The 9,999-nt window shown below is 32.8% G+C and overlaps 1 protein-coding gene across 4 annotated transcripts; it reads left to right on the top strand.

Annotated features, from left to right (window-relative positions):
• The first annotated feature begins 2,473 nt into the window (after positions 1-2,473).
• Positions 2,474-9,606, top strand: LOC107822881 (long chain base biosynthesis protein 1-like). Of its 4 annotated transcripts, none has more exons than XM_016649465.2 (14): positions 2,474-2,773; positions 2,856-2,932; positions 4,355-4,472; positions 4,563-4,657; positions 5,108-5,199; positions 6,276-6,369; positions 6,456-6,528; positions 6,634-6,766; positions 7,611-7,785; positions 8,284-8,424; positions 8,501-8,596; positions 8,719-8,860; positions 8,951-9,078; positions 9,188-9,606. In XM_016649465.2, exons 3-14 carry the CDS (start codon positions 4,358-4,360, stop codon positions 9,362-9,364), a joined length of 1,461 nt encoding a protein of 486 aa, XP_016504951.1. In that variant the 5' UTR covers positions 2,474-2,773; positions 2,856-2,932; positions 4,355-4,357; the 3' UTR covers positions 9,365-9,606. The 4 variants fall into 4 exon arrangements, with proteins under 4 accessions (XP_016504951.1, XP_016504949.1, XP_016504948.1 ...); XM_016649463.2 differs by having other exon boundaries at positions 4,348-4,472; XM_016649462.2 differs by lacking the exon at positions 2,856-2,932.
• Positions 9,607-9,999: the final 393 nt, after the last annotated feature.

Below are 9,999 nucleotides of genomic sequence, written 5' to 3'. Positions count from 1 at the left end.
GATATTTTTGTAAATTAAATTACGGTAATTAATTTTTTATCACAAATTAATTATTACTTTTTTCCAAAAATAAACACTCTCCCCTAAAACCTAATGTCGTAGAAAATTTTGAGAAATAAACGAATTTAACAACTAAGCTTCTAAAAAAATACTTTTCATTTAAATTTTAAAAACAATAAATAAATCTATGAAAGGTAAATAAAGAGGCAAAATTGGTCTTTATGATTAAACAAGGACAAAGAATAGAAATATTACACAAAATCGTGAAGTTTCCTTGTTGGAAACTAACGAAAATATTTCCTCCTACTTTTTTGGATTCTTTTATTGTCTTAATATTTTATATCCTTATTAGGAGAAGATATCAAACACTAAATTACTTAGAAAAAAACTTAGTTGATTTAGAACTCCTAAATATTTGGAAAGCTTTTTGATTTTACAATTTTATCCGATGTAAAATATACTTTTAAAGGGTAAAAAAAGCGAATGACATTTCGCTATGGGCTAGTCTTAGGGTACACGCTTTGCGCGTGTACCTATATTAATGAATACACAAATTTTAAAATTTACATACATGTTATTAGATAATTTGTTTGAGTTATAAAATATAATTTAAGATTTTTTTTAAAATAATAAATATTATTCCCATTTAGTTAGCTTAGCAAATGAATGAATTCTATTTATTTGATGCCTTATTGTTATTTTGTCTGGACTTATGTCCAAACTTATGAAAATTGTTGATATTTACAATTCTTTAAAGATTTATCAAATAACACAAATTAAAAATTAAATCTTTTGGTCTCTTAAAACTTTGCGAATGAAAAACGTTGGCATTATGCCTCTTAGGAATTTGATAGTGACAATATAAAGTTTAAAGAATGAGTAATATAGAACTAATATTTTACAAGAAAAAACTTAGTATAAAAATTGTAGCGAGACGTTTTCATTTGTTAAACCGAATACAGGAAAAAAACAAATTATAACTCATTTATAATCTAGTTGCCTTCTACAATTTTACCTTATTGCTTAAAATTTATTTTTTTCACCGATTTGAATCTTTATTTTTTGCTATAATTAATTTTGCTATATTTTATGATTTCTTTCACTATTGATATTCTTCTTACAAAAATAAATTTATGTACTTTAAGTGTTTTTTCAATTTAACAAAAAATAATTCTTATATGATAAATTTGTAAAATAATTGAATTGGATTCCTTTACTAATTAATTAATTCAACGACTTGATTATTTGTTTTCAACATTAAAAGAAATAACTTAATTTTTCTTAATTCAAATTTTGAATATTTGCTCATTCTAATTTTTAAATATTTGAGAATAATTATATTTTTTTTCAATAAGAATTCGATTTACAAATAGTAAGAAAAGACATATGTTTTGAATCTTTCGTTGCGTGCTTGACTCCTACATAATTGTGCTAACTCACGTTTTGCATAATAAAGAATCTTATAGGAATAGTTCAATACAACTCTAATATTAATGGGCTTTACATAAGGATTTTACTTGATTTTAAAGTCCTAAAATTAGAAAAATAATTAAATGACTATTTTATCTATTATAAAATCTATTTTTAAAGGGCAAAATTGACGAATGATATTTCGCAAAGAATTTATGCTGATATGTAGATAAAGATTTTAATGCTCCAATGAGATGTACAATTGCTCCAACCACACCAAATAATTATGATTTTGGGATGGTTCTAATTAAATCTATCAAATGTTAACGTAATATTTCAATAAACGGAGAGAGAAGAAACCAAAATTAAAAAGAACAACTTGTTAAAAAACTTATTTCGCCTATTTTTTCGCTTTTGGTTATCAAATTAGCCGATAAGTAACAGAAATAGACTAAAATAGTATAAAACTTACGTATAATTTGAATTTGCCTAAAGATCAAATTAACTATTTAAGTTCAAGCATAATTTATATTATTTATAATAAAACAAAAGGGTAAAGACTTGAAAAATACATATGCCTCACGGGGATTTAGCGAAAGATAGAATTTTATTATATTTAACTATCTAAGTTTGATACTAAATATGATTAAATTATTTTTTATCAAAATAAAATGGCCAAAGACTTGGAAAAATATTGCCTAACGTACGGTTCTTAACATGGTTAAGAAGAAAAACTTGGAAACTTTGAAGGATTTAAGGAGAGTCCTAATATTTAGGATCTTGTATATAGTTAAAATAAGAAAGTATTTAATAAATGTATTTTTAGTTGATTTCAAAGATCAAATTTTACGGAAAATAATTAAATGACTATTTTATCTAGTATGAACTCTATCTTTAGAGGATAAAAAAAGATATTTCGCTAAGAGTTTTCGTGCTTTTAATGTATGTATAGATTATTCACTCCATACCATAAAATAATAGTCTCTTTATTACTATTATTGATCGCAAGAATTAGCTTTGCATTATAATTGTAGAACCAATGGTGGTGAAGTAGAGTTAAGCCAAAGAAAATTCAAGGGCACAACACTGACATAACGATATGCTCAAATTGGCAAATTGCCACCTTTGACATGTCAAAAACGTTTGACCATCGTTTCCCTCAAAGCTTTCTCGCTTCTCCCATAGGATTTCTGTCCCTCACATTTCCCGGTTCTTTCCTTCCTCAACTAATAAAGCCGCCTGCTTGTTTCCTTATTACTGGGTTCTAATCTTTCATTGATTTTAGAAATTTTCAATTCCATTTTATAAGGATCTGCTTCGAGAGATTTTCAATATTGCAGGATCTCATCTGTCAGCTTCTTAGGTGAGGATTATTACAGAACTGAAATTCTTCAAAGCTTTGATCTTTCTTTTCTTTTAAAGTTCTATTGGTAATGTAAATATAGGAAGAGAGTGAAGAATGGGACACCCAGGTTAGAATTTGAGCTCAATTTATGAATGAGACTGAGTTCTTGAATAATAGGTACTAAGATTTAATTTTGATCTTCTGAGGAATTCCTTCATATGTTTGTTTTTGTACTCCATGTCTTTTTTCTCAACTTATGCAGAAAAAAAGACTTTTCTTTCCTTCAATTCTATCTTTAGATCTCAAGTTGAGGTTTATCAACACTTTTAAGCTATGTTGCTCGGACTCTCCGGAAATGTTGCCGGGTGCATGTCGGATCCTCCAAAAATAGTATTTTTGGAGGATTCGACATGGGTGCGGCATCATTTTGGAGAGTCCGCGCAACGTAGCTTTTAAGTGATCAAATGTACAATGAAGGATCTGCATAGTGCATAATCATTAATGAGTTACATAGATGAATTCGCGAGTCTACTGACTGTGAAGAGGATCAATCAATCCGCATTACTTGCAAATTTGTTTAAGTTTTTTGGTTCTTAGCTTACTTTAGGTGATTTACTTTTATAATGAATTCTTGTCAAATATGTGTATTCCCAAGTTCATTTTCCTTTTTGTTTAGTGATATCTTTTTATCCATGAGCAGGATTTAAAAAATAAAAACAGGAGGAGTATTGCCTGTCAATCTTCATGCTGCTTGCCGAATATAGTTGGAATAATCACAGTTATCTTAATCTTCAGTCTCAAAACTATGAATTTGCTTATTTGTTATGGGAATGTGTAGATTATCAGTTTGTGTAAATGAGCAGTGGTTCAACTTGGTTGATTTGGTTATTCTTTGTTCTATGATATGATCGTCATCCTGCATAAGTAATAATACCAAGACTTGCATAATAATGCGGGGAATTAAATACATTAGATGTATGAAAAAATGAATAATATGTTCTACATAGAGAAGTCCTATGCTCTACATATAAAAAGTTGAAAGAATACAAATTGAGATATTTTGGTACTTCAATATTTGAATGATAAAGTATCTACCATTTGCATGGTCATCTTAGATCGACATGTTTGCTGGATTCAAATTCATCAAATACTCAAGTTGACATCAGTGTAAACTCTCTCAGAGCAAAGTTGCTGGTGGAGAGTGAGAAGAAGTTATTTCAGTGCTATATCATAAAAACAGGGAACACTTGCAGTATAAAATTTTTGTGTAAATGAGTGACTTCCCAAAAGAAAAAAAGATATTTGTGTAAATGATTCATTTATCCAAAAAAAAAAAAAAAAACGAGAAGATTTCCTGTGTATAAAAATCATCGTTATTATTTGTGCTCTATATTCTTGGTGCTATACTGCTTAAATTCTCTTACTAGAGGTAATTTTTTTTCCCAATCAACCTCATCAGTACCTTGTTATTTTGGTTCTAATTTACATCTCTTGAGCATTGCAAAGTGGAGGGAATGTGGTAAATAAACCATCCTAAAACAATTTTTTTTTTTCTGTGGGTAAGTTTGTCACCATCGTCTGTATTTTCCAAGTTTGTAGATAATGGATTCAGCAGTTTCTATACTGGCAAATACAGTGAGAGCTACATCCGATTGGGTGACATCAGCCTTTGAGGTTCCATTCGCAAGAGCTGTGATATTTGAGGTCAACATTGGAGGTAGTCTCTTCATTCTTTGGATGGTAATCACCTCTTTGTTTTTAGATTCTGTGTTGTGCATTGGCTAATGTTTTGCTGTTTTTCCTGTAGGACATCTATTTGTGGAAGGTCTTCTCCTGGTGGTCATTGTCTTCCTAATGTCTCAGAAGAGTTACAAACCACCTAAAAGACCATTGACAAAGAAGGTTTGTGAGAGATCTGCATTTTCAACTGTCAATGGCTCTGTGAATATTATGTCTTCTCATTGTTCAAAGAAACCACCTTATGTCTGGCTGTCTTTAGTAGCTTCAATGCGTGTTGCTGGTATAATTTTTGCAGTTAAATATCACTTAGCATTTAGGCTCAAGACAGGGATAAACATGCTTCAGAAGCATCTATGTTGAAGATATGCTTAAGGAGTCCTTTCAATTAACCCTTCAAAATAAGGAGTCCTTCCAATTTTGTTTAACCATCGTTTTCCTTTTTTTTTCGCTTCACGTGAAAAACCCATATTCATCAAAATGAGAGTCAAGAGAATCATGCAGTGTCCCTCGGTCCCCGGCTAGCACCTTTTATATGAAAGCAAAAAATAAAATTGCAAGAACAGAATTCCTGCAAACTTCAATCAAGGTGATGAATACCTTTACTATTTTCAGGAAATTGATGAGTTATGTGAAGAATGGGCCCCAGAACCACTTATCCCTTCCATCACTGATGAGATGAAACATGAACCTCCGGTTTTGGAAAGGTGGAAAAGCTGTTTCTCTTTTCCTTGTTTTAGACAGTCTGAAGCTTGTATTTTGTTCAGCTTTGTAAAAATAAAATTGCATTTTGTTCAGATAATTTCAGTCAGGTTACTCTTTCTTTTATTCAACTGTATGCATTCAGAGAGTTAGAAATTTCTACCAGATGTACATGACAGAAAAGGCAACTCTATAAATGTTTTGCATTCTCTTTAATGATATTTTTTCTGTTCTCTGCACCGTTCTCCCCAGCTTTACATCTTTTTTAAAGTAGATTACATTTAGAGAACCAGTTTTAGTATTTGTTTTGGTTTTATTCTTGTATTGATTGATTATTAGATGGCTATCTAAAGGATAAAAGCCATTAAAACTGTTATGCTGCGCTCTTGCTTGCTAGATTCAACTATTTTTTTTTAAACGTAAAGGTTATTTTATTCATGAAACAGCATTGAGATGGTGCTGAATATGCTTTGCAAAAGCTTAGCTGCCTCAGGTGGTTTTTCTTTTGGGCAGCTGTCACCGTTGGATCTCGCCAATACAGCCCCCTATAGTTTTCGTTACCGAGATATCTTTTTTTGTTTTCATTGTTCTCAGAGATTTTGTTCGAATTCCTTATGATATGCAATTGAAACAAGTTCTTGCTAATGTTTTTTTTTTTGGGGGGGGGGGGGATTGAACGTGGGGGCTGTTCTTATTTTACCGGAGGGGTTTTAATTAGCTCCTCCCGATCGTATTTCCCCCGAGATGAAAGACAAATATAGGGAACCAAGGAACTCCAACATGGTATCAATATCATATACATTTAGCATGTCAGACTAAAATGCCAAAATTATGAATACTAGTTTTTGGAGGTTTTATGTAGAGACTTAGTACGATGGCTCAGATATGCTACAAGTTGTAAACAGCGTCTTTAAGTTATGAGCTGATAAGCAATGTTACTAAGCTGCATTGAAGCCGTATTTATTGTTAGAAGAGCTTTTGTTCTGCTAATGTTCAAGTTCATGATTCAGATGCTAAAGTTATCAAACTTTTAGGAATGAATAGCTAGATGTATTGCTTCTCATACCTTGTGTTTGTTCAGTGCTGCAGGGCCTCATACTATAGTTAATGGGAAAGACGTAGTGAACTTCACTTCAGCAAATTACCTTGGATTATTAGGAAGCAAAGAATTACTAGTAAGGTTTTCTTCATTACTTATTTAACAGGGATTTTGCTTTAGTTCTTTAGTATAACAGAAAATTCTACTAATGTTGAATGACAGGAGACTTGTACTTCAGCTCTAGAGAAGTATGGTGTAGGTTCTTGTGGTCCCCGGGGATTCTATGGCACAATTGGTATAATTTGATCATTTGTATCTACTTACTATTCTATGGTTTTGTTGCACTCTTCTCCTTCTTCATTCTCATTAAATATCAATCTGAATATTCTACAATTTGCAGATGTCCACCTTGATTGTGAGGCTAGAATAGCAAAGTTTCTGGGAACTCCAGACTCTATACTCTACTCCTATGGACTTTCTACGATGTTCAGTGCAATTCCAGCATTTTGCAAAAAGGGAGATGTTGTTATTGCGTGAGTATTTACATTCTTTAGTTATTGAACGCTTTATCTGTAGTCCAAGGTTTTAGTGTGAAAAGATGTTGAAATTACATTGATTTTGCTGAAGTATTGCAAGAACCAAAGGCATAAGTATGGGCTATGCATACAAGATGAGGGTTATATTACATAAGTGTGGAATTTTTTAAGCTTCTCTTGTAACTTTTTGATTCTTTGATATTACATGACGCGTCACTGCGATATGAATAAAGAGAGTCAAAGTATCTTTTTGCTTTATGCTGACACAAAAGCTTCTATGTTGACTCATGTTGCATTTCGTCCGTAGCTCAACTTATTCGAAATGTATGAGCTCATCTTGCTTCTCTTTGGGAACTGTTTAATTTGTTAAAAGTGCTTTCTCAAGAATTTGCACAATCAATTACTTAGAAACATAATTGATTCATTCAGTCTATTCACTGTTCAGCTACAAAATTGATTTTAGCTTGTAAAACTCCTTACTAATGCACTTACCATGTTATGCATATGTAGATTAGCTCGTGGAGTCCTTAAAAATTGCTTGGCAAGTTATTTTTCTGTTCCCTTTTACTTTTAGGAGAGGGAGTGGGGGAAGGAGGTTGTGGTAATACACTTTCCCTCCTCTCAGCTATTTACTTTTTAGGTTGTGACACCTAATACCCCTCAGTTCTAAAATGTATGCAATACTCCCTTGAACTTAATTTTAGCTGTGTCAAAAAATTATTGGTTTCCCCTTGGCTAGTATCAGTTCTGATTATCATAATAAATAACCCTAAGACTGCCACTTGTCATCAAATCTCGCTATTATTGACATTGTTCCTGCGATCTTTCTTTGCTCCTGTAGGGATGAAGGTGTTCACTGGGGAATCCAGAATGGCCTCCAGCTCTCTAGAAGTACCATCATATACTTTAAGCATAACAATATGGAGTCCTTGCGAAATACTTTGGAGAAAGTAACCCAAGAAAACAAACAAGCTAAGAAGTTACGGCGCTATATCGTTGTTGAAGCTGTGTATCAGGTATCAACTGTTTATGTTAATGGAAATACCTGATACGAAAGAGTAACTCTGATTTCTTTTTTTCGGGTGGTAGTTGAAGGGGAAGTTATTAGTAAAGACATGGGAGAGGTTAGCTCTAGGCATACCACATATGTAAATAATGAGCTTCATTCAAACTGGTCCGGATACCAAGTCCAATTATATTGTTCAGAAATTTCTTTGAATTAATTGGATAACTTTTTGAGGGGCCACGGTGTTCTAAATCATTTTCAAGGTTCTGCAAGGAAGTAATTCATCAAGTACGATGGTTTGTGGGTTGCACATTGTATTCCTGATGTCCACCTTATCATTGACAAAAGATTTTCTTTATGGGCATAACCAACTTGTTGCTTCATAGTTTAGTGGCTGCCTATTAATACTCAGCGCAGTTCTCTTTTTTTCCCCTCTAGTCAGTGCACTTTCTACTAAGGGAAATTGTGCTTTGCAATACCAGATTTCATTTATGACTGTAATTTGCAGAATTCTGGCAAAGTAGCTCCTTTAGATGAAATCATCAAGTTGAAGGAAAAATATCGATTCCGTGTGTTGTTGGATGAAAGCAATTCCATTGGTGTGCTTGGCAGTTCTGGTAGAGGTCTAACTGAACATTGTAAAGTTCCGGTATGTTCATCATATTTTTTGGTTAATTAACCTTGTATCTCTCTGTACATCCTCTTACGGGATCATCCAATTGCAGGCTGACAGGATAGATATAATAACTGCGGCAATGGGACATGCATTGGCCACAGAAGGTGGCTTTTGCACAGGGAATGCTAGAGTCATTGATCACCAGGTACAACTAGTTTATCTTCTATTCTCGATAATTGCATTTTCATGACTTTCATTTCTTGCACTTGTATCTCTTTATATTTCCACCCATCTTTTATTGATGGTTTACTTTGCTTACGTTGGCAGCGCCTCAGTAGTTCTGGTTATGTCTTCTCTGCTTCACTGCCTCCTTACTTAGCAAGTGCTGCGATTAAGGCTATTGATATCGTGGAAGAAAAACCTGAACTTCTTGTCAAACTGAGGCAAAATATTGCTACGCTGACTAAAGGTCTTTGTCCCGTACCGATTACCTTTTCCTTCTCCCTTATCCCCATTAAGTGAGTCTGAAGAAACTCTTTTTTTCTTGGTACAACTGCAGGTTTATCAGATATAAAAGGCTTAGAATTAGTCAGTGATCCGCTCTCCCCTATTATATTTCTTACATTAAAGAAGTCCATTGGTACTTCAAAGGGTGATTTACAAGTGCTTGAAGATATAGCTGATCATGTAAGTTATTTTGCTTAATGCTCGTTACCTTTGCCATCTAATTCTGAACTCATCATCATCTAGAGTTATCTCACGAGTTTGTTTTCGTGCAACATCTTATACTCTGTAGGTGTTAAAGGAAGATTCTGTCTTTATTGTGACTTCAAAGAGATCAACTCTTGATAAATGTAAGCTGCCAGTTGGAATTAGATTATTTGTCTCGGCAGCTCATACAGAATCCGATCTGGTGAAAGCCAGTGAAGCATTGAAAAGAGCAGCGGCATCACTATTGCCAGTTCATGATTGAAATTGAAGGATCCAAACGTTCTAGAGATTGCGTGGTCACAGTTGTTGATTCACTACTTGTAGAAATTCTTTTGTCCAAGATTTTGTTTTCATTTCCTATTTCATAATTTGCTTATTAGTGGAATGAACAAGAAAAAACTGAAAGATGATAGTAGTAGTTGAATAGTTGAATGTATAGACAGATATTTGTTTCTATTTTGTTGGAGTATGAAGTTAATTTTGTTTAGTTGAAGAGATGGAAAAGTGCGTTTGTGATTCTATGTGCAACTTCTTGTCATTCAATGGGGATGTCATGTCACCTAGTATGTTTTTACATTTTCTGGGTTAAGTCCTGAAAATCACAAGATCCTATCAAACTGCCAATAATAATTATTCTGAAACAAGTAAATAAAGAAATTATTCTAAAGCAAATTATTGTCTATTGTCCCTTTCAATAAGATAACTCACTTTTTTCCAAGACTGCATATGATAAGACTAATGATATGCTATACTTCTTTCTGCTCTGAAATTAACTCAAGAAGACTTTGAGTGTGTTAGATACAAGTGCAACAACAATAAATTCAGTGTAATTCCATAGGGATTTAGAAAGGGTGGTGTGTATTTTTCTATAAAATTAACTCAAGAAGACTTTGGGTG

Source organism: Nicotiana tabacum, chromosome 1, assembly GCF_000715075.1.
Source record: "Nicotiana tabacum cultivar K326 chromosome 1, ASM71507v2, whole genome shotgun sequence".
Lineage (NCBI taxonomy): Eukaryota > Viridiplantae > Streptophyta > Magnoliopsida > Solanales > Solanaceae > Nicotiana > Nicotiana tabacum.
This window is presented reverse-complemented; position numbering and strand designations above follow the sequence as displayed.